General features: G+C 43.8%; 2 protein-coding genes across 4 annotated transcripts in view; both read right to left on the bottom strand.

Annotated features, from left to right (window-relative positions):
• Window positions 1–2,323: 2,323 nt before the first annotated feature.
• Window positions 2,324–18,508, bottom strand: LAMP3 (lysosomal associated membrane protein 3). Its single transcript, XM_059855704.1, has 6 exons — window positions 18,350–18,508; window positions 13,469–14,229; window positions 13,219–13,341; window positions 10,413–10,470; window positions 9,731–9,898; window positions 2,324–6,474 (listed from the first exon to the last, which is right to left on the bottom strand). The coding sequence occupies exons 1-6, from the start codon at window positions 18,393–18,395 to the stop codon at window positions 6,335–6,337; spliced, it is 1,296 nt and encodes a 431-aa protein (XP_059711687.1). The 5' UTR covers window positions 18,396–18,508; the 3' UTR covers window positions 2,324–6,334.
• A 1,273-nt stretch (window positions 18,509–19,781) lies between these two features.
• The window catches only part of MCF2L2 (MCF.2 cell line derived transforming sequence-like 2), a 131,981-nt gene continuing 127,819 nt past the window's right edge, over window positions 19,782–23,943 (bottom strand). For all 3 annotated transcript variants that reach the window (XM_059855699.1, XM_059855703.1, XM_059855700.1), the window contains one exon: window positions 19,782–23,448. In XM_059855699.1, coding sequence (XP_059711682.1) covers window positions 23,348–23,448 — 101 coding nt within the window. In that variant the 3' untranslated portion in view covers window positions 19,782–23,347. The remainder of the gene's footprint in view (window positions 23,449–23,943) is intronic.

Below are 23,943 nucleotides of genomic sequence, written 5' to 3'. Positions count from 1 at the left end.
GTCAAAATAAGTATTTCCAGTTGTTGTTTACAAATAGCAAAGCAGCCGTGCTTTTTCACAACGGGAATACACAAGCTATCAATTGCAATAGTGGCAGTGTTTAATGTCTTGAGTGTTCTCCATACTCTGAACCATTTTCTTACATGAAGAGCATCTTCAGTATGCAGGAAATCTCTGCTTGCTCCACTCTTGCTATTTTTATTTTGCCATGGTGACCCCTCACACCAGTGACTGGAAGGTTCAAGTAGGTTAAACAGACACCAAAACAGCTTGGGGAAATCATCCCTTGGCTCTGACTGCAAGAGGGAACAGCACTTGTTCTAAGGATGAGATTTTAAAAACTAAATTATTAAGTGAAGCTTCCACTTTTCCATAATCCATTCACTCCAATCTTCTTCAACATAAGATGCTGACAGTGTAGATCCTACTTTTGCCTTTTGATTTTTAAAAGGTCATGTTTAATTTGTCTCTAAACACAAGATGGCAGCATTTTATGTAGTTTAACTGTTGGATATTGGGGAGAGCTACAGATATTTTACAGTACATAAATCAGAGGTAGCAGAGGAGGCTTTTAGCAATAGAACTAATGGAAGAGGCAAACTCATTTACATTGCAAATCTGCTCTTGGTGGAGGTATCCTGCCAGCAGGGCCTTTAGGGCTTGCAAAGTCAAGAGGGATCACCAGACTGCACCAGATCACGCAGATGTTTGAAAGTACAGTGTAATAAAGCTTAAATGCAGAAATAATAATTTCCTCAGTGACACCAGTAATATGTTTGATGTGCACATCCATAGTCAGAAGCATTCAGGTGAACCTACCAATGTAGTGGGTAGGTTGGGTTGGCAACATTTTTTAAAAAATTTTATTGTGGAAGCTGGGCATATTTTAAAAGGTGCTCTGATTAATAATTTGAGTCGTTTTCTTGTAACAATTTTTCCCATGAGCAGGTTGTGAAAAATGTAATGTGAAATATGAATTCATTTTCCTTGACTTGATGACAAAAAATGAGGTAAAACATTGGTAAAATGAGGTTAAACATTGGCTGGACTCATGATTCATAATCTTCAAACATTTTTGTGATATAGGAAAGCCTCAGTAAAACTGAGGTTCTAAACTAAGATCAGTGTCTCTAATAAACACAGATATCCTGACTCAGATTGAGCACCTTCCTTTTTCCCAACAGCCATTTATTTTGTTTCTGCATGTTGGAAATGCAACCTGCTCCTATCTAAAATTGTGAACAAAGAGCTAAGTAAGAATCTGAGTCAATTAGTTTATAATTTCATAAAGTACTTGGGATCTACCAATTCCATAGGCAATAAGGCTCAAAAGAAAAAAAAAAAAAAAGAGAAACATATGTTTTGTGACATTTTGTGGCTAGCTGGGGAAGCCCAGATGCTGATGAAAGCCCAGCAGTGTTATGTTGCTGTGGCAGATAGACTTCAGACCCACATTCCTCTTGTTGGCATGCAACAAGGGGAAAAAAGTGAGGAAAAAAGTGTAGTGTCCAAGTCTTGTCACCTTAGTCACAAAGGGTTAACTCCACAGAAATATTTCTCTTCTCACGCTTGTTATTTTGCTGAAATTGATGCTTAAAAAATACGCCTCTTTTTTTCTTCTAAATGTTCTGATGTAAAGGTTTCTTCAATGAATTCCAAACCTTTGTGCCTCTGGGACAGTCCAGGGTGTGACTCATAGATGGGAACTTTTTGCCTTTTAAGTAAAATAGTTGACTTTTCCTCCATCTGCCACTAAACCTTGTCAAGAAAGAATTTTGAAACACCAGCAGCCTTTGAGGGTCTACTTCACACACACAAGTGTGTATTTACCAGCCCAGCTTCTAAAACATGAACAAGTAAGGAATCTTGCCACTAAATAGGTGCAAGCCTGGCACCAAATTTAACACTGTACCAGGCCAAGCAAGTGCCTAAGGGCAGAGCAAATGGCCCCTGCTCTCCAGGCAGCCCTGCTTTTCTTCTGAAAGACAAATCAAGGGGCTTGCAAAGTTTTCACCTTGTGACATTAAATTATCCATCATAGGGGACGTGATTTGCACGTGACGTAGGGATTTGCACTGTCACCAGAAATGAAGCATAATTCTGTTGTTTTATCCCTGAGGGAAGTTACAGCCTCACTGCTGCCCTCACTGGCACCTCTCCAACAGCCAGGTTCCTCAATCAGCTGCTGGCAGCAGAGAGATTGTTTTTTCTCCCCCATCTTTACCACATCTTCTGCTTTCCTGCAGTCCATCTAACAACCTTTGCTTCATGAAGAGCACATGTCAGACAGCCATTTCAGAGATAAAGTCATTGCACACTCTAATGATTAAATACAGCCTTTATTACGGAAACACCAATAATAGAAAAATAAAGAGCATATCTTACTTCTCATAGCAAGTTATTTTTAGCAGCCATACATTATAGCAAACTAGAAGTGATCAGCCAAGCCATGTTGAGTCAAGATGCCAATCTAATCTCCCTTCCTCTTTCAACTGAATTAACAGCTGTTTCCTAATTTGTGCTTGTCCATCAGAAAACAGAAAGGACTGAAAGAAATTAAACCCTGCTTTTTAAACTCCTCAGTGACTTGTCTTAGTGTGACATCATTGTGTTTCTGGGATACCCTCATTTTGTCTTGGGTGTGCAGAGACCACAGGGGATGGTCTGGCATGGGAGCTGCAGCAGGGCACCAGGGAGCCATCAGGATGTGGGGATGTGCTCACCTCCTAGTCCCTGTGATGGCCCCATGGCCTCCTGAGCAGCATACGCTTGCACAGAAGTTAAGCTTTGCTTCCCTGGTGGATGCATCACGTCATCAATGCACCACATCATCCTGCTCAGCACCTTCTGGTTCAGGGCTGGATTGGTCTGAACCTGCAGCTGGGGCTGCTGAGTCACTCTGGGACCCAGCTGCAGCCTTGTCTCCTCCCACAGCAGACAAAACTGCCCTGCTGCCCCACAGTATGGCCATTATGGCTCAGCTAGTACCAATTATCCTCCGTTTGTATGGTGTTCTTTTAGGGACTTTTTGCTCAAGATACTTCCTCAGACAAGATGCTGAAAAGAGCAAATCTGACACCACTAAGAGGAATTACCCCATAGAGTCTTCCCAGTAGGAGGGAGACCTCAAAGCCACTCCATTAGATTAAAAAATGCCAGCTAAATATATTCCTGTATTCTGGCAGAAAATGAACACGGGCATCAGCTTTTAGAGCTGCACACGGCAGCTCAGGGAACAGCTGGGCTGTCTGCTTCTAATTCAGCATTAAATCTGGAGAAGAAACACTCCCTGCTATGCTGACACATCCCTGCTGCAGGCTGGCTGAGTTTTGGGATCAGGGATGGAGGTGATGGGATGCGCTGGGAGAAAGGTTGCACTTCAAGGCTGGGATCTCCTGATGCAGTAAGGATTTCTCCAATGGGTACTCTACTGCTGTAAAGCACTAACTCCATTGGATCAATTTTGCTGCATGTTGGAAGCATTTCCTGGGAGCATCCAATCATTTCATTGGTTTGCACCATGTGCACTTCACCGGTGCCAGTTAGAGCAAAGCCAGAGTATCATTCATGTACAAATGGCAGAATGCAGCTTCATAAAAATAGCAAACAAAAAATAGCAAGAAAAAGCATAAGAACAAATAAGATAAATCTGAATCCAAACATTGTTCAATATCAACATGTTGATTCACTGTAGGAAAAAAAAAAAACTGTGGGGGAAAACATTATTCATGCATCACTAGTAAAAATGCCAGGTGTCACAATATTAACCACAGAATTAGCAGTCATTAGTAACTCTTTTCTGTCCTCATGCTCGTATCAGACTTTTTTTAAAGGCTGACTATTAAAATAAAGCAATTTTTCAGATCAGAAGAAGCAAATTCTATATCCATGTCAGTAGAAGTAACACAGATCACACAGTCCAGCAATCCAAAGAACATGTGAAATGGGACTGAGCTTTGACAAGGGAAAGATGTCTGATCCCTGGGCAGAACAGCTTAGGGCCAGACCATGTGCTGAGCTCTTTAGGGAGCTTTTGTTAAAATGGCCACATGTAGCAGACTGGGACAGTGACATCCTCACTGCAGGCACAGGCTCATTTTCAAATGGAAGCTCTTCATCCATTTACCTTTCCTCCCAGACATGTCATTAAAAAAAAAAAAAAAAGTTGAATGCTTTATTGAGTATAAAAATCTGCTTTCTAAGCAACAGATTCATAGTATCAAGTAACCCTGAGAATTAGAGGGATCTTATTAGGCCCAAGGTCTGAGTCCAGTGGTTGCTTGTCTGCTAAGGGGTGAAGGAGAAAGGGAAAATGAGCTCAAGAAAACTCACTAAGCATTATGAATAGTGCTGGAGCCCTTTTGTGAAAGAATAATTGAAATACTTACATTTTAATTTGAGTATTCAACTGAATACAGTCCAAATCATGGTGTCTGTATTCAAGGCTTCAAAGTTTGGTGTCCTATTTCTTGTGCTGTTTTACCTTATAAATGTATTCAGCTGTTCCTGTGCTCACAGCTGGTTCTGATGTTTCTCCAAGTGTAAAAGTGCTTCAGAATTGTCTTTATCTTTCTTATTTATTGGTTCATTCAGATTCAAAGGGAATATTTCTAAAGAATGGTAATTACTTCCACAGCTACATATTATGCTGATTATAGAGCAGTATGGTAATGTTTCCTGCTTCACACAGACCAACATCTCTAATTAATTCATAGAATGGAAGAATTTACTTTCTTTCTTCATTTAAATAAGTAAATTTGCAATGGTGAAATACTAGTAAAATACCAAAACTATTTTTAAAATACTTAAGGGAATATCTGATATGACATAACCATCAATTTTATCCAGTGAAAATCCAATGAGGTTTCATCACCATTAATAACTGCCCAGGATTTGGGCCATTATCCGTAGAAATTAAATTAACTCCCAGCATTTCCTTTTTGTTTAGATACAGATTAAACTGTCAAGGCATTTTTGCCTATGAGTTCATCTTTCTATTGTTTAATGAGTGCCATTCTACAGTCCTTTTCCAGGCCAAACTTTTATTAGTAAAATTTAAGCCGTTAGCCTAACTCCTTGGAGGAAGTGTGCTCGTATTGAATACTATTTTCTCTTTTGCAAATGCTTTTGTACATAATTTCTTATCATCTTAATGTCATTTGCTTCAGTGAGCAGATTGTGTGGCATGTGCACATGTGTATATGTACATTTCTGCACATGTAAATCTTTTGTGACAAGGAACTTTTCCTTGTTACAACAAAGAACATGAGCTGGACTTAAATCTCAAAAGCAATTACTATTCTCATGCCTTCATCATTGGTTCAACAGGAAATAGACTACAGAGTGTATCAGTGTGCTTTAAAGCAACTCCAGATTATTTCCATATGAAAATCCAGCTGCTCAGCTGTGAGCACACTCACTTTTGGGCAAAGTTTGTCCAAGGTCTGTGCAAGCTTTTATTTCCCACTGAAACCTTGACTGTACAGCATCAGTGAATTTCCATTTCTCATGGACCTCATGCAGGTGCCCCAGTGGTGGTCACTTAATCCCAGGTATTTCCAGTGAGTGTGGCATCTGCCTGGATTAAGAGACTGCCCTGTTGCCCCAGCAGAGGACATTTCCTGGGCTCAGTGTGGTCACTGTGACAGGTCCATGTCTGAACAGCACGTGGGGGATTCCTGAGCTCTCATAAGACCAGGAACATACTCAGCTCCAGGGTAAGAGTCACAATTACCACTCTGTCTTTGCAAAGAGCTTAGTGGGAGAATCCCAGGAGCTTAGGATGTGTAACTGTGTGTAAGACTGGTGAGAACTTGCTTGTGAGTGGAGTCACGCTGACAATTCCCCTGAGATTTTGGCACACACCATGTTCTGAAAAAAACTTCCAGTGAGCTCACTTAGCAGAGTTGTCTGTAGCTGTGGGCCTCTGGTTTATTCTCCTGAAGGTCAGACTTACATCTTTTGATAAATCTAAATACCATCATTAACAAACCTGATGGATTTTCTAGGGGGTAGTGATACTGCTTGCTTTAAGCTATTTTTAGGAATCTGGCTTAGGTGTTCTGAGTGACCTCCTTTGTAGCCAACAGAGAGAATTTAGGCTCCTCATTTTGGACTACATCTAAATTAGATGCTAAGAATAGCCTAAAGCAGAAGGTGTGAGTTCTCTCCTTCCCACCTTACAAGAACTCCTTCCAGAAACATGCATTAGCTGTAAACACATGGTGTCATCTCACTTAAAAATGTGGCTTCAGGGCAGGGAGATTGCCAGGCAGAAGCAAAAACTCCTGTGACTTCTCTCCTTGCTGCGCACACTTGGAAGCACAAGGGCACCTCAGATGCGTTCATATCCTCTCTGTGGCTTCCTCCTGGAGATCAGGAAGGTGGCAAACACAATGACAAACAATCCCAGGATACTCAGGCACACTGCAATGGGAGCTATTTTGCCATTTCTATCAAGAAAACATTCTTCTTCTGAAAGGAAAAGGAGATCAGAGAATGTTACACCAGAACACCATACTCCTGAACTGTACATCTGTATTCCAGTAAAGTTGGCAAATACAAGCCAGAAGTTCTCAAAACCTTGCTTTCTTTCTCTTTTTTTTTTTTTTCCTGAGCTATACTTACTACACTTTTTATCTGTGGTGAGCCTTATCTCAAGAAAACCATCCTTGCCCCTTCTGCAGTAACTCCGTGCTTCCCTGAGCTCTTCTCCCTCACATCTGCAGGAATTGTTTCACCACTCAGCACACACAGAGCAAGGCTTTCTTCCCAAAAGCAGATGGGAGCATCACAATTCAAAGTGCCAGCCTGAAAATAAAGAGCAAGACATCCTGCACGGCCAAAAACTGCTCCTGTGTGACATCCGATCGCTTCTTCCCAGTGAAGAGGATCAGGCCAGAGACAGAAGCCCATAGTCCAGCACATCATTAGTGCAGTAGGGATCCTTGTTATGTCAGTGTTTTCTAAGAAAAATCAAATTCTGATTTTCTCTCTGCTTAATTCAGAGTATTTGTAGATAATGGTGGCTAACTCCGAACAGTCAGAGATTAGGAAGACAGAAGCCTTGGGCATAGTCCAGGGAGTTGCTTTAGAAGTACCTTTGCAATTTTGTTGTATACATATGATGATATCAGACACAAATCCTTTGAAGGACCATCCAAAGATATCACTCCAAACATACCTCTTAGCTACAGAGAGGGCAAATTCTGGCTTCCTCAGCCAGTTCCTACCCAAATGAATATTCAAATCATCCTCTGATTAAACAGAAATGTATTACTTTAAAGCAAACTTCTAGACTGAAATAAATTGGCAGCTTTCCTGTGGAGAGATTGTACCATGTGGGCCACTGACAGAAACGGAAAATTTACCCAGTAACAATGGCAGGATCAGCCTCAAATTCAAAATACAAGTGTAGTCCTGGGAGTGAAGGCAATGTCTGGGAATGACCACTAATGTGCTATCCCAGAATTGGATCAGACATATATTTTCCATCAGATCTACAGGAATGATCTTCCTTGGGCTCCAAGGAAAGACATACCTCTGTCATGCTGCTGAGAGTGGCAACTGCTGAGCAAACTGTTCTCTAAGCAGGGCAGTGTGGTCAGCTAAACCCTATAATATATCCCAGCTCAGCAGCAAATCCAGTTTATAGCCAGGATATGAGGGAAATCCAACATCCTGTGACCCCTCACTCCCTGGGACTGTTCTGAGACAGGATTCAACAGTGCTCAGAGATAAAAACCTCGACTCTTATTCCATGACTGTGCTGGCACAGGCTGTAGCTTGGCTTGGGCTTTTCCCCCATGGGAATTTTATACTGTCAGTGGGCAATGAGCCCACAGAACATGTGGAGTCCATGACATCATCTTACAGCTCCAGAGCCTCCACATGGCTCTTCCCAAAGTCTGATCCTCTTCTCTAATCCAGATGGTGATGCAATGCCACAAAACCAGAGGCATGAGCATTCCACCAGAGGTTGCCTTTTAAAAGCTCTGTCTGGTTAATGTAACCTGCTGTTAAATGAGCTGAAAAGTATTTGCATCTAAGTGTTGTAAAAACCAGAGATGTTTGGCCATTTTGCTCTGATGAAACATTGGGAATGAAGGAATGAACTGTATGAACTCTCGAAATTGTTTCTGATACAATGAAGTACAGAAGGCTCTTTTACAGATTTCTAGACTCAAACAGATTAAGCTACTAATGCTGTAATCTGTACAAAATTGTAATGAACTTGAAACCAGTGACCATTAATGTTTTCTTTTTCTTCCCCATTTAAAGATAAGCAAATCAGGAGCAACAGAAGTGAAACTATCAGTCTTGAGACACCCGGGGGGAGGAGGCTGATGATGTGTTTAGTCATTCCTTCACTGGGGATTTTCTTTTTCAGAATCTGCACATGCAGCCAATACACCACAGTTTCATGACTATTTTATAGCCACAGGGGAATTATTTCAGAGATGGGAGCTGCTTTCTCAGCTCTCTGATTAAAAGCAAAACTAATTTAAATTTGTACATGGTATTGACTAGCAGAGATTAGTCTGACTTGGAGAGAGAGAGAGAGGGAGAAACAGAGAGCATCTTTCTCAACTGAGTCTCTCCTAGAGGTGAGACCATACCTAATCCCATAAGTAATATCATTCATTGTACACATTTGAATGGGAATGCAGGGACCAGATGGGATCCCATGAGTTCTTCCAGCTCATTGTTATTCCATGAAAAAAATCTCCACAGAATGAAAGCAAAGATGGGATTCTCAGTGTGGAGAAGGACTATGACTTTAAAAAGCCCCAAATGTTTTTTCCCATTATATCCCTTTTAGAATGGAAAAGGTAACCAAAATGGTGACCTAACAGAAGAAGAATTGGTCAAACAGAGCCAAACTGAGTCAAAAGACAGATTTGAAGTAAAAAGAATACAGGGGCAATATTTTGTAAGCACACAGAAAGACAAGTGGCAGAAGAGAAAATGTCTTATTGCTGCATCTGAAGGGCTGGAGAGCTGGTCAGCCCCTCTGTGCACCTGAGTTCTTGTATGGAAATGCCCTGAGAGGAAGCTACAGAAATGAGAAAATTGACAACTTGAAAGAGATCACAAGGTCCCACTGAGTCCCCCTCTCTGGTCTTTGTCTTTTACTGAGATACCTGATTGCCTCTTTTGGGCACTTCTCCAAGAAAAGACAAACTGAAGAGATGAGCGTCGTGTTTCGTTCTGAAGCTGGAAGTGGGCCAGTTGTGCTCCTCCTCAGGGACACATTTCATCATGCCTAGACACAGCTGCTCTGAAAATATCATCCTGCATTCACCAATATCCCTTATTAGCTGGCAGTTTTGCTGCTGCAGCTGTAGGACAATGGGAGTATCAGGAGCCTTTTAGAATAGCTAAAATCTGGCTATATTGAGAACAGTGACCTGGAAATGAACTTTGCACATTGGGGTTTGGGCAGTGCACTGGTGGTGAACACACCTCTGCTTGTTCCAGGAGAAAATGGATGAAGAAGAAAATTGTGGCTGTAGAGCTGAACATTTTTAATGAGAACATGAAACAGAAGGTACTAAATGCAGGGAGGAAAGATATTTTTCCATCCTCCATAGGTATTAGCACTGTGTTGGAAATGACTCAGGAAGGGTTAAGAAAACAGCAGTGGGATGTGTATGGGTATAATTTAGCTGATTACATCCATTAGGCCACTGTAGATCTGGGAAGGGTGGAAAAGTATCCTTCTACTCACCTTTTCCAAACTGGTTACCCACAATGTCAAACGCCTGCAGCTGCATATGAACAAAAAGGATCTGGAAGTTCTTCTCCAAGGAAAAGGTTTGCCTGCTGGCACACTTAAAGGAATTCCCCAGCTTTGTTGTGAACAGCTTCTCATTTAGGGCTGCATAGTAAAGCATACCTGGAGGCCAGAGAGAGACAGATGAGAATCAGTATCTTCCTGAAGTAAAATGGCCCCAGAGGTGACTAGAGCATGGACATTTTCTCCATAAACTATCACTTATTCTTCTTACATGTTTAAATGAGTGCATTGACTATCAATGGACAACTCAGCTGAGCTTAGGTCTGAAAAAGTGGCTAAAATTTCAGATGCTTCTTCAAATCACATTTTAACAAATTGAGTCTGCAGGAGGAGGTTAGAATTCTCACAGGAGCAGGCAAGGTTTGAAGTAATCTCTATTCTGAAAGAGTGGGGCAGGGAAAGCTTTTGAGATCAAAAAGAAAATGTAATAATAGTGATGTAACTACAGCCAGGCCCCTTCTCTTCCATTTTTACACCATAAGATTTAGGTGAATGACACACTGAAAGCTTGATAAAACACATATTTGCAAAATCCAGTGTTTTAAAGATCTGAAAGCTTATCACAGATCCAGAACAGTTTGGTATGAAATTAAGACAGGTTAAAATCACTGACCTTCAGAAGATAACTGTATTCTGCTCTCAATTTTAGTGACAGAGTAACTTGGAGCTTGCTGCAAAAGAAGATGTATCTTATTTATAATACATGCTCATATTTGCAGGGGAAAGAAACACAGCTTACCTCAGCAAAACGGTCATAAAGAATATCTCAAAGGAACATTTTGTAAAGCATCACCTTTGAGACCCAAGAACCAACTCTCTTGGATGTACTTTTCTTTTCCAAATCTCAGCTGCATCACCAGTTCTGTTCAGTTTAGTGAAACGGGGCCATGCAGGTGTCATTTTACACAAACTGCTCAAGCTGGGCACTCCTCAGATACTTGTGATAACGAAGATTAGGAAGATTGCTGGCATGGAAAGCACCTGGCACAACAGCACAGAACAAAATTTCTAGCCAAGTGTCCTGCCCACATGTGCCCTGAAACCCTGGTGCAGCCTGGACGCTGCTCTCCCCTGGAGTGCCACAGGGCAAGAGCCAGCCCTGGGAGCTTCTGCCAGGTAGCAGTGTTGGAGTAAAATGTTATGCCTCATGCAGGAGCCCTGCTACCCAGTTTAATTCCTGCTGTGAGCACACAGGGACTGGTGAGTGAAGCTGGTGGATAAATGGCATTAATGTGTCCTGTGCATCTGTAGGATGGAGTGGGAAAACTGAAGAAAGAAATGCACCAGAGAAGAGGTTCTCAGCATCATTCCAACTTAAGGACATAAATATGACCATTTTTGGGTGGAGGTGCTTTGTTCTATTTGGCCATGGTTAAAAACTTTGCTTGGGGAAAACACCTGCTCCTACTTCACATCTTGTGGGTTGGTTACACAAGTTCCTTTTTTCAAGCCCTTCACAGAGGCTGCTGGAGTGGTGAGCACTGAACCAGCCCCTCTCCTCTGCCACCGCAGCCCCGGGGCCTGAGCCAGCTCCTCTCCCACAGGGACAGCCACAAGTGCCACTGCTGGAGCACTCCTGCTTCAAAGCACTGAGAGAGGCTGTGGGGACCAAACACAAAAAGCCAGCAGCAAACTGTTTTTTTACTAACTTGAATTTCAAAGCAGTCCAAGCTGAGCCCTGCTGTGCTCTTGAGGCTTATCTTTAAGTGGAGGGTGCATTGTCTAATGTTGGGCCAAAAACCACCTTTTTCAGGGCAAGGCAGGTCAAGCACCTCCTAAAGGTCCACATCATTCTTCTCAACCCTCCTGCAACCTGGGGCTTTCGTGGCTACTTGAATCCCCAGTCTTTCCCTAAGGATTCTTGTAACACCAAAAATGCTCCTCTTATTGCAGGAAGCACACATTTAAAGCAAACACTCAGAGTCTGAACTGATCCTTTGTTTTGAAAGAGCTCCTTCATTTTTTACCTTACTTTTCCTCTGTAGCTCTTAGAAAACTCTTTGCCATAAGCTAAAATAAGGATGACTACTGATCAAAATATTTTCTCTGTTCAAGAATTAATGAAACATGCGGGCTGTAAGCTGCTGTTCCTTCTTGGATTTTCTATGAAAATGACTGATTAACCATTTGTACTTTTCTTAATTGTCTCTAATTTGAGCTTGGAACCAGGCTGCAAGACTGACATTTAGCTTGATTAACTGAAGGACACAGATCAACAGTGATGGCCAGATGCAGCTCACAGCTGCTGTGGAGCTCCAGGACATGGCCTTGATGTTCATTACACCTGCCAGAGTTTGATGGGATCCAGGCATGTTCCTGGCCATTCTTCCCTGCCCTTTAATGACTTTATACACAGTGTTAGTTCGGTTTTACCTCTGCTGGCATCATCACCCAGACCTTAGAGCTTTGAGGTAAATAGTGTTGCCTCCCAAAATGTGCAAATGCCTGATTTAGTAAGAGGATGGCTGTTCTCAAGGATTTTCTCCTGTGCTTGTAAAAGCTGCAGCACTCTTGGTAGCTTGTGTTAAAGCCACACCTGCATGTGATGTGGCCCCAATGAGAAACATGGAATTAATAGATATGATGTCAAAAACAAAGCTCAGTTTCCCACTGTGTAAGCAGGATCTCTCATCTTGCCAAAGTTTCTGTGTGTGTTTATAAGTGTCCCTGGTGTGGTGCATTTTAAGGCCACTTTTCTACAATTTTGTTGTTGCAGTTCACTTGTTTGGAATTCTCCACTCAGATGAAATTAGACTCCTTCAGCTGTGGATGTGTCATAGCTCCTGGGCACTTAAAACTGCACAGGCTGTCCTTTGAATTTGACAACCCCAGCTGGCTTTTAGGGGACACAAATGGCTGAGACCAACTTGACAGTGAGTCAGAGCTCCCAGCACACCTTGTTCCTGCACAGGGACTCCAGTCCCAAACCCATTCCCTCTGCACCACTCCAATGCAAACAGCAGATCTGACCTCCTCTACCATGAGACTTTTACCTATGTAAAAAAGAGACTCTGATTTTGCTTGGCTGTTCCTAGACTTCGTGTTGCTTGATGGGCAGCTTTAACACTGCTCTCTGGCTCTTTCTGTCAGAGGATAGCAGAGTGCTGTGCTTACCCTTCCCTTCCAAATGGAAAGTTCAAACAGATCTGATTTAACACTGAGGTCAGTTGTACTGCGAGCACAACATTGCACCAGGCAGCCTCCATAGGTATTTTCCAATCTGAAATAATTCAAGCATGCTTCTATGGTTCTAGCCCTCTGGGAGGAGCAGGAGTAACCATGCCTTATAAACAGATGGAAAACAAGCACAGAGATAGATAAAATGCCTTTTTCCACAGCTCAAGCTGGATCAAAGGCAGCTTTGCTTTGTTCTTGCTTTCCAGTCCTAAACACTCCTTCCCTCTAAATGCAACAATTACCTTTACAAAGCTGATGTTTACAAATCCTCCACTAAAAGTTAAGTTCAGCTCAGACTGCATCATCCCGCAGCTTCCAGATATCTTTGTCGCATTGGGGTTGACAGTCACATATTCCATCTGCTCCTGTGGAGAAAAGAGACATTGCAGGGCTGCTGATGAATGAAAGCAAACATGCAGAGATTTAGTTACTTTAAAACACGCAGCGATTTGCCCTTTTTATGCCCCCAGACAAGTTCATCTTCCACCTCACCTGTTGTGTATTTCGGGCCATCAGCTGCAGACCCATGACGGCTTTGACGCAGGTCCCGTTGCCATCGGAAACGGTGTAGGTGCCTGTGGGGATGGCAGAGGGCTGTGGGGTGGGAGAGGGTCTCACTGTGCTGGCAGGGGATGTGGGGGCTGTTTGTGTCCCTGCATGGGTGCCTGTTGTGTTGGTCATGGCTGTGGCTGTTGGACCACCAGTGGCTGTTGTTTGTCTCTCTGACGGCGTGCTGGGCCCGGCCCTCTGTGTGCTGGTGGCTGCAGAGGCGGTGGTGGCAGCTGCCCCCTGGGTACTCACTGTCTCGTGCTTCAGGGAGGTGTTGGTGGCCACTGCTGCAGTTGCTGTGGTCACATGTGGTCCCCTGCCACGCCTGGTGGAGGACACAGGGGGAGCGGTTGTGTTCTTGACTGCAGCTGTAAGCGAGGGCATCGCTGGGGTGGTGGCCTGGCCGGCCGTGCTGGGACTGTCTGCAGGGGCTGTGGCTGTGGTGCCTGCTCCTGCCTGAGCTGCCGTGTGCTGGCCTGCAGCTGATGTTCCCTGGAGCTGCTCCGCTGTCTGCTCAGTTGTTCCGTGGCTCATGGGTGTTGTTTGAAGAGGGCCTGTGCTGGTAAAATGAACTGTGGTGCTTTGATGGGGTGAAGAATGATACAGGGCAAGCGGCTGAGCAGAAGTAGCCATTTGGTGGAAGGATGTGGTTTCTGGAGACAGTTTGACACCCAGGGCCACTTCAGCAAAGCAGGAGGAAAATGCTGCAAAGAAACTAAAGTCAGTAGTCTAGAAACCTTTATGTTTCACTTTTATGTTGATAACCACAACATATCTGCACTGGTTTTATTATCAAATGGGTGATACAATTTCACTCTTCATTTGGCTCCAGTCACGATAAGAGAGTGAAGGGAGACACCCTGCAGGACTGTCCACAGCTAGGCACCACTCCCCCGAGCTTCACACCTCTGAGCATTCCCATTCCAGGGGAGCACACTGCCTCCCAGCTCTCCACACACTGAGGAAACAGACTTGCACAATCCCCAGGCAGCACAAGAATTCCCTGCAGGAAGTAGTTCAGCAGGATTTGCTGGAAGCAAGCTGTTGAGGTCTAAGGAAGATGAAGTGGGTATAGCAGCCAAAGGGGTTGTTGGTTTCTTACCAACAAAGTGTAGGGAATAGGGATGTGTCTGTGTGTGTGTGAAGGAAGTGAGGCAGTGCCATGGTCTTACAGTGATTCACAAGTCTGGGAAACCAGCCTAGGGACAGAGAAATTCCAGGTATTTTGTTGTAGCAATGTCAGCTTGAACCCTGGAGTTCTTCCTCCTGGAAGAACCCAAAGAAAGATCATCGCTCTAAGTGATGGGCTTTCAGAAATGACAAAAAAAAAATCAGGATGCAAAAAAAAAAAAATCCAGGAGCATTTTGGACCATATCTGGAAATAGTTACAGCACCAAAATTATGCTTCCACCGAATAACATTTACAGAAATGTGTCCCTTGCAGAAGTGAAAAAAAAAAAAAAAAAAAAAAAAATCTGGCTCCTAAATGTAAATAGAGAAGTGAATAAAAAGTGGGAAAGTACATTGTAGAATATCTGAATGTCACAACTCTTCTGCTTGAGTCTTTGTGAGTGTGCAACAAGATTCCGGAAAGACAAGGTCAAGTTAAAGAAATAAATCACTGATGTATGTGAATTCTTTGATGTACATGAAGGTACAGGTAGTTAAATGCTTTAGTGCCTAAATTAGTGGGAGGAGAGATAAATTCTCCAGTTTCGAGACAGAAGGGATCCAAAAGTCCAAGATAGCTCATATTCCCAGCAGTACAGCTCCACAGAGAATGCCTCAACATGTCTGAGTTCACTGTACACTGGTTCTTTCAAAGAAATTTCTCATGAATCGGTGTCAAAGTTGATGGCAGGCAGGCTGCTGAGATTAGAATATTAGGATAGATTAATGCCAGAGGCACATTTAGAGTGAAAATGGCTGAAATCTCCCAAGGTCTTCCATTTATTTATTTATTTGTTGTCACTCATCATGAACACAGATCTTCAATAATAGCTGAATTCACAAAATCTAACCATTTTCAGATACATATAAAGTAAGAATAATAAATATTACTGGGTTTTGAATTAAATTCAAGATAAAAATCAAAGAAACAAGAGTAGAGGCACAGATCTTAACCCTTACCACAATTTTCCCTTGGCTATGCTGGAGAAGAGCAGAAATGCAGATGTAAATACTCCATATTCCTAAAATTGCCAGGGTTTCACTCTGAGCTGTACAGAACTCACCTGACTACCACTTTAGGTGTTACCATCAAAATGCAACTTGAGACAGCTGAAAAACCTCAAAAATATTGTGATTTTTTTCAAAATGAATCTAAACATGCATAATTCATTTGATACTTATTTCATTTTCTCTCTTTCCCCTATGCTTTGTCACAGCTGACACTGAACTGTTAATCAGATGACTGATCTCTTTCTGTGGGGCCAGGGGAAAGCCAGAGCAGTTGCCATGCACCAGTTATGGGTAGCTTCATCCAAGTGTACGAGCTTGATAAAAACAAGAAAGAAGAAGTTGCAATTTTCACTCTTTCTTCCCCTGTAAGACTGTGAAACAATCCATATTTAAATTTACGCGAGTCCTAAATTGTCTGTAGGTCTTAGTTTTTAGTTCACAGATTGGTTTTGACCGCTGACCAGGTTACACAGATGTAGAAATATTGAAGTGACATTAGAATGCCACCCATAGCTTTTAAATAAAATTCCTCTAAAGGTCATTTCAACCCAATTGCTTTTCATTATTCAGCCAGACAGGGTGGCCTGAGGGGTAAAGCCAGAAATGTCTTTGGAATGGCCCATGGCTCTTGCTCACTGCGTGACTACCAAACTGCTCCTCCAAGCATTCTGGGGCTTCTGCCAGTGCATGATGGCCACAGTGCTAAATCCATTGGCTTGGTCTGTCACCCCAAAAGGCATTAGGCCACATCAGCTCCCAGGGATGGGCAGGGATCACTCTCCATCTGCACCCATTGGCACTGGCTGTGTTTGGGTGGCTGCTGGAGGTGGTTTGTTGGCCCTGCTGTGTGAAGGGGCAGATGGGCCCACTGGTCCCTGGCTAACCCTCCAGCTGAGGCTGGGGAGGCTTCCGTGGCTCCCTAGCGTGGCCACATTCCTCTCTGGAAGCCTGGCACTGCTCAGAAAGCAGCTGAGATCACGACTCCCCCAGCACAGCCTTTGTGGCTCTGCCAGCAGAACAGAACAGGCCAAGAAACACGAGGAGTGGCAGCTCTGCAGCCCCCAGTAGCTTCCTTTTTTTTTTTTTTTTTTTTTTTTTCTCCTATAAAGCCAACTCAAAACTCAAAACAAGCAACATTTTGCTTGAGGGATGCAAGTGCCCTGGGGTGCATCTTCCTGGAGCAAGCAGCTGCAGTCCCCTTGTCTCACTTCAGCACCAAAATTGTGTGTAACAGATGCTGAGGGCTGTGGGAGAGCCCTGACAGCCTTCTTGCAATGCTCCAGAACAAAACTCCCAGAAACGGACCAGCACAGTTCTTAGAAATTCACTGTTCCCCGTCTGGGCCTGGAGTTCCCCCTTTTCATGCTTTGGTGACCGGTTTTGGTCACAAGGAACATCTCTGCTCCCAGGTGTTATGGTGGGAAGCTGAGTGCTCAGTGCCATGGCCTGGCTGTGCCATTTCTCAGCCTGTGCTGGGGTGTTTTCTAGAAACTCATCCCCTTTTCATCTAACCACACTCATCTGTTCAGCTGCCCAGCAGTGTTGTTCTGAACTAATTATGTTTCATCCCCTGTCTGCATAAAAGGACTTGACTTTGTGACATTAATAAAACATCACAACAAATTATTAAAGGAAAGCTCAAAATTGGGTAAAGAACAGAGGAAACAAGTTCTTTCCGGTCAAAAGTGATTGCTGACCACTGAATTATTAGTGTTGCTACTCAGTCTGATCTTGCTCTCCCTTTCATCTGTATGTTTTGGGGCTATTTCAGCAGACTGGCTATGAAGCAGGCATGGGAAAGCAGAGAGATACAGCAGGAACTGCTTGTGGTCGAGTCCCTGGGCACTTTCCCTGCTCATGGACTGCGAGGGGGACAGGGCTGTTCTTTGTGTGATCCCCATGTGCCCATGGCAAAACCCGCCCAACAGCAAGCTCAAACCCTTGGCCATTCCACAGATTAAATCACATTTTGTCCTCTTCGCCAGGCAAATTTGGTGCTCCTGCAGGTGTTGAGCAGTGACTGGGAGATGTCCTTCATGTGTATGGCTCCCCAGATTTTCACAGAGCAGCATTAAGGATCAGATGATGGCTCTGATGGGGTTTGTCATTGAGAGAAGCCCCAGCCTGTCTTCTCCAAGCCCCTGCCTCACTCTTGCTTTCCTAATCCTGCTCTGCATCTTGCAATGCAGATAAATTAATGACTCGAGCAATGCTTCCTTAGTTTTTTCATTCCTGCTTGTCTCACTCAGGATTTTCAGTTACATCTGCAAGTCTGAAAATAGTTTTAATTATGAAAAGCAAAGCCAAAAAAGTCTGCTTCTAACAAGGCTTTGAACTGATTCCTTCACACAGAGTTTATGCCACCACCAAGAGTTCAAGGGAAAATACAGAGGGAAACGTCAAAAACTAAGGGTATACCACTACACAGTTTGATACACTAAGTGTGTCAAACTGACGCTATACCAGCAGCAATGAACAGCAGGTATGGTTATTTTTCAGCAGTGGGACTTTACTGAAAGCACTCTTGGTGTTAGCAACAAAACTGTCCAAAGTTTTGAGTCTGTTGGGCGCTGTCCTGACTGCAAGGAAACCAGACTGACAGAATGACCCGTTTTTCAGGTAGAAATCATGCTGTTACTCACCACAGGCGAGGGTCAGCGAGATGAGCTGCCGTGCGCTCCTCCCCATGGCCAGCAGGCTGCGGCTGGGAGAGGCGCTGCTTCTCCCCGGGAGCCGGTGCGGAGCAAAGCGAGCTTTGCTGCGGACCGAAAAGTTTCACTTGATGCAGGGCGTGCTCAGTCACATGGCTGGGAAGGAGGTGGAGAGAGGTGGAGAGAGGGGGAGACCGATGCCTCTCGCCTGTAAACTCGCGCAGAAGGAAATAAATGATGGTCAGGAAAGAAAGTGAAAAGAGAAATGACTGCTGGGCTGGCAGTCATTTCTGCTGGAGGAGACCTGGGGCTCTGCGAGACCAGGGAAAGCTTCGTGCATCTCCCTCCCTGGCGCACAGTGCCCCAGCAGAGGGTTACAGGCTGTAAATCAGTGCCTCCCCTGTGTTCTTTAGAAAATACTTTATTTAAGGGCAAACTCCATCTTTTATGTTAAGGGACAGAAGAGAGAAGTGAGACCATCTCCACAGAGCACCTGCTAAAAGTAAGACAGGGCTGAGCAGAGCCCCAGATGGGCTCTTGTCCCATGGGGACCATCCTTTGCTGCTCGGCCCCTGCTGCTCCCAGGCCTGCTCCAGCCAAGGTGCATGGGCAGGGGCTCACTGTTAGTGCTACATCCAAACAGTGCTGTCACACTCCTCCTCTGTCACACAAAGAGCTCTGTCACGCAAAGGGCTCCTGCACAGCTCCCCAGGCCGGGGCGGGGGCCATGCAGGCAGTGCTGGCTGCAGGGCTGGGATGTGCAGCAGGAGAGCATCACTGACTCCTGCCCTGGGCATCCCCTGCCCTGGGCATCTGCCAGGGGCCTGCTTGGGCAGGGAACAAAGCAGCCCCCACACTGGCCTCTGGCTGCTCCTAATTCTTCCTTTCCTCATACCAATATCAGCTGCAGGAACATGGTGCCACCAAGGACTTGAAGAGTCAGGTGAGGTGAAATTTGCCCCCAGAAACCTGGATACCGCATGAAATCAGGTCCAGTTTATCTTGGTCTATTTGCACTGTTTCTACATTCTCATTTTCACCTGCTTGCCTTTCTACATGATCCACAGCTTGTATTTGGATCAATTAGCACTTCCTAATGAACACTGGTAGGCAAAGGCATGCAGATATCTCAGGAGTAACTATGACCATTACAAAGTCATCTACGACTTTGTCTATGTGAACCTTTGCATTCTCCTTAGAGTCCTGGAGATTCAGAACATGACTAAGGGAGATGGGTAATGGAAAAAAATCCCTACTCTGCCTCTTGACACATGTGTTGGACAAATTAAACTTATATTGGACAAATGTGTCAATTTTTTTCAGCTCTGATAATGTGCCTTTACTGATAATTCATGTATTTCAAATAGAAAAAAACCCTCATTTTACTTGTTGCTTCATATAGAGACATCAATCACCCACACGGTTTTGTACTAGTTATAATTTTTATAAATTTCAAACAAAGTGTGGTTCTACACAGGTCAGAATGGCCTAATTACAGGAAGTTCATCTGCACACTTTTTTTCTTGTAATAAACTCATACATTCTGTATTGTCTGGAAAAAAGGACAGGTAATTCTGTGCTCTTTTCCTGTCTGATTATCTCTCATCAGTCACAATATACAAATACATCATTATCAACACCATGGAAATCATGTAAGAAAAACAAACTGTACCAATTCTCAGCTGGGGAGAGGAAATCTTAGCAGCTATTTCAGTCCAGCTGCAAGAAGAAATACACATTTTGGATCTTTTTCCTTATTATTCTTATATCTTTCTAATCACATATATATATATATATATTAAGTCTTTGAGTATTTTTGGAAAGGAAGCGCATGGCCTTTCTCATACCCAATCCTGTTTGAAATATCAAGACTCTAAGAAAATCATAGATAATAAAATGGCTTCTCATCACACACACGGCCAGAACATGACACACACAGAGCTTTGCTGTCACTGGCAAGAAAAGCCAGAGCTCAGATGATGTGGTTTGGCTGCAGCTGTTTGTGTTCAAGACAACAAGCACTGGTCTGGTTCTCCACCTGGTGGGGTTCCAGGTGAGAGGAGAGGATCAGGCCTGATTCTATTCTTGCCTGGTTTACTAAAAGCAAGACTTGTGTGTCGAGCAACCGCCCGTCTCTGTTCCCCACTGGTGCCAGGGAAGGACTCAGCAGCCCACCCACACCTGAATGGGCACTTTTAAAGGCAGTTCTGAGGCTGTGAAGTTTATGAAGTTTCACAGAAGAGCAGCAGAGCAAAGAGAAGAGAGCCCAGGCAAACCCTCAGCCTGGAGGGCAGGTGTGGCCAGCCCAGGCCCAGGAGCAGAGCCAGGCACAGGGCCAGCAGCAAGGGCTGCTGCAGCACGGATTTACCTGGGATCTGGTGTCTTCTACAGCCAAATCTTAGTCACAACCATTACTTTTAAATGACTTCTAAATGGTCACTATAGCATCTCCAAACAGCACTGAAATGAAATCCTTATTTGAAAACTATGATTTTTAGGTCCATCTACCTGAATAGGATAGTGTCAAAGACCTACAGACAGAATAAGCCTACCCTAACACACATTAGTCTTGCTGGACTTTACCAAATCATCTTCTAGACTGTACATGGAGAGTCATTCCCTTAATTATCACTTTGCTTGACAGAAATACACTAATTAAAAGACTGTCCCGCATACTATTTTAAAAACTCAAAAAGTCATCAAACCCCATTTTGTCTCATCAGCAAAGCCAGAAGGTTGCTCCTTTGTCTTTCCATGCATCGGGAATGTCACAAATCTTCAATCTGGCAGTTTCATACACTCAGGGTAACCCTTCCCTATCTTTCTTCCCCACACACAAAAGCTTACTATACTCATGTGCAATCAAAGCTCCCTAGCCCTTCCCTCTCCTATGCTTAGGGCAGGGGTAGACAGCAGCACCATTCCTGTGCAAAAATTACTGAAAGTAATAGAGAAACCAAAATGAACTCATTTTAGAGAGAGGATAAAGTAATTGCACTCTAAGAAAATGTCACTGCATATTTCCTTAGGGGACTGAAAGGAAGCAATTCTTCCTGCAAGATGCTGATAACCACAGTAGACCAAGAGGATTTGTGTTCCTGAGAGCCCACATGTCAATTTTGAGGTAAATGACCAACACAAACAGGCAAGCTCCTACCTCAGTAGAACAAAAATAGCTTCCAGAGAGGTCTTTTAGTCCTGAACAGAAAATGTCAAAAGTCACAGAGTTTAGATATGGAAGATTAGAAGAGCCATGGGATTCAATCACCACAGTGCAACTTAAAATCAAGCAATAAGTCTTCATAGGCAAAAAAAAATCTGTCTAAGCCTTTACCTGTTCCAAGGCTTTTTCTCAAACAGGACTATCTGCCTGCTCCACTGGTGTCCTGACTCCCAGGATACCTGTGGGAGTCAGGTATCCTGGGAGTCAGGACACTAAGGTACTTGCCTCCACTGAGACACAAAAGAAAACATTCGAGTCCCTGCAAAGGTGAGAGCAGAAATGATACACACACCTACTGCTTTACTCAGAGGCTCAGTTAGTAAAGAGTGGGTTTTGGTTTGCTTCATCTCCATTTCTAGTGCTTTTAGTGCCCTTTGTTATTTATATAAAGCACCACTAGTCTGAGGGTTAAACAAAACATCCCTAAGAGTGAAAGCCACTCACTCACTCTTGAGCTTCTTCTGGGCTCATTTTTTTACCAGACTGGTCTTTGCCTGTTCGCAACTCTTAGTCAATATTTATTTTTACTAGCAGCTAGTTTAAATATCTAGTTTAGCTATTTATCTTTACTAGCAGTATTTATCAGTACTAGCAGCTTTTGTGGGACCTAAGACCCAATTACCATCAAAATGCCTTCATGCCTTAACAGCTGCTCTAAATGAGCTAATGGCTTGTATAGGAATCATAACATCTGTAATCACTTTATATTATACATTACATCCTTATGTGGCAGAGATTTGGTACAGTCCTTTCATCAAACGTCCTGGAAAGAAGTATTTAACAACAACACTTTATCCACTCATTGGAGCATCTAATGCTCACGGCCTATTTGCAATGCTTAAGTATATTCCAAATGGGGGGTGAAATGTATCTACTCATAGCCCAGCACACAAGGAAAGCATGCAGTCTACTAAAACATGTGACAGTAAATGGCATTCAACTGAATTCTCGGCACCAAATGCAAAGGGCTGTGATCCAGCAACCAGAGATTGTAGAGGGGGCAGAGGAATGACTTAGACTGTAAAAAGAGTTCAGAGTGTTCTTTGTCACAGTAGCTGTTACATGTCTTTACTTCCCTGCTTAGCCCTGCACCTCCCAGGCAGGAGCTGCCACCTGCACCATGCCAGGTGTGGAATGCTGTGTGCAGCAGGGCCCTGCTGGGCCACTGCAGAGGGGACACGTCACTGCTGCATGGAGCCTCTCTGATGGTCCCAGCCAGAAGTCTCCTTTCCACAGCCACCCTCAAGCGGGGTGTTTTTGGTGTTGACTGATATCAAAAAGGGCACATTTGTGATGATGTATCAGCTGGAATTAAGGAGGACAGGGAAGGCACAGCCAGAGGCAAGCAAATGGAAAAACCTCCAGGTGACCCCAGGGTGGAGCAAGGACTCATAACCACCACGTGCCCCTCTGCAGTGATGTGGTGCTCAAGCAAAGTTGCCAAAAGGTGCGTGCATAGACACTCTTCAGCTCTGCTGTTGACCTAATTTAGGCCACATCTTCTGAAACAGTTTGATAATCAATGCGAGAAGCATTTTTCTCCTCTAATACTGAAGGTAGGTTTGATGTTTTCTGGATGTTTAATGCTCCTTTAAAGTTTGTTTTTCCCAGCTTGCCAGGTGGACAGCACAGTTCTCATCTGTTCATGTTGATAAAATTTTAGTGACTTATGAACCTCAGAGCTTGTGAGAAAGGCAACTTTGATCCAGTGTCCACCCAAGATAAAGACAGGTGGACGAGGTCCTGAGGAAGGCTGGTCCTGCTGTTCAGCTGCCAGCCCTCTGTTCTGCTGGGAAGCTTTTGGCCACCTCAGCTTCCTTTGTGTCTGACTCTACTGAGGCTGTGCTGCAGGAATCGTTGTACGTGTCTGAAAAGGAGGACATAGGCATTGTCACTACAATATGTCTACGGGATTTTTCATCTACAATCTTGAAGTTCCTTCTTAAAAGCCTGGAATAAAATAAAACATAAAATCACAATTCTACTGCTCTTCTAATTCCTTCACAAAAAGCAAGGGAGGCTCTTCTGATGTGTAACTGTCATGTGTGCCTGTTTTTTTCTTTTGAAGCAGTGGGACATGCCAGTGAAATAAGAGCCATAGTTGGGCAGGTGAGGAGAGGACTGACCTGCTGTGGAGGTGAAGGAGCAGCAATTACCAAACTCCCTTTACACCACAGCAAAGAATCCTGAGGTTGAAAAAGGATTTCCTCCACTCAAACAAACTGACCAAAAAAATCAAAAGAGATCAGTAACTCAGAATAAAATGCTGGTAGCTCTCCACCGCAGATCCCCAGGGAATGGCTGTGCCAGATTTTGCTTTCTTCTGCTACCAGAAGAAAAGCAGGACACATTTGGTAAATTA

The sequence above is a fragment of the Haemorhous mexicanus genome, chromosome 10 (genome assembly GCF_027477595.1).
Source record: "Haemorhous mexicanus isolate bHaeMex1 chromosome 10, bHaeMex1.pri, whole genome shotgun sequence".
In the NCBI taxonomy this organism is placed as follows: domain Eukaryota; kingdom Metazoa; phylum Chordata; class Aves; order Passeriformes; family Fringillidae; genus Haemorhous; species Haemorhous mexicanus.
This window is presented reverse-complemented; position numbering and strand designations above follow the sequence as displayed.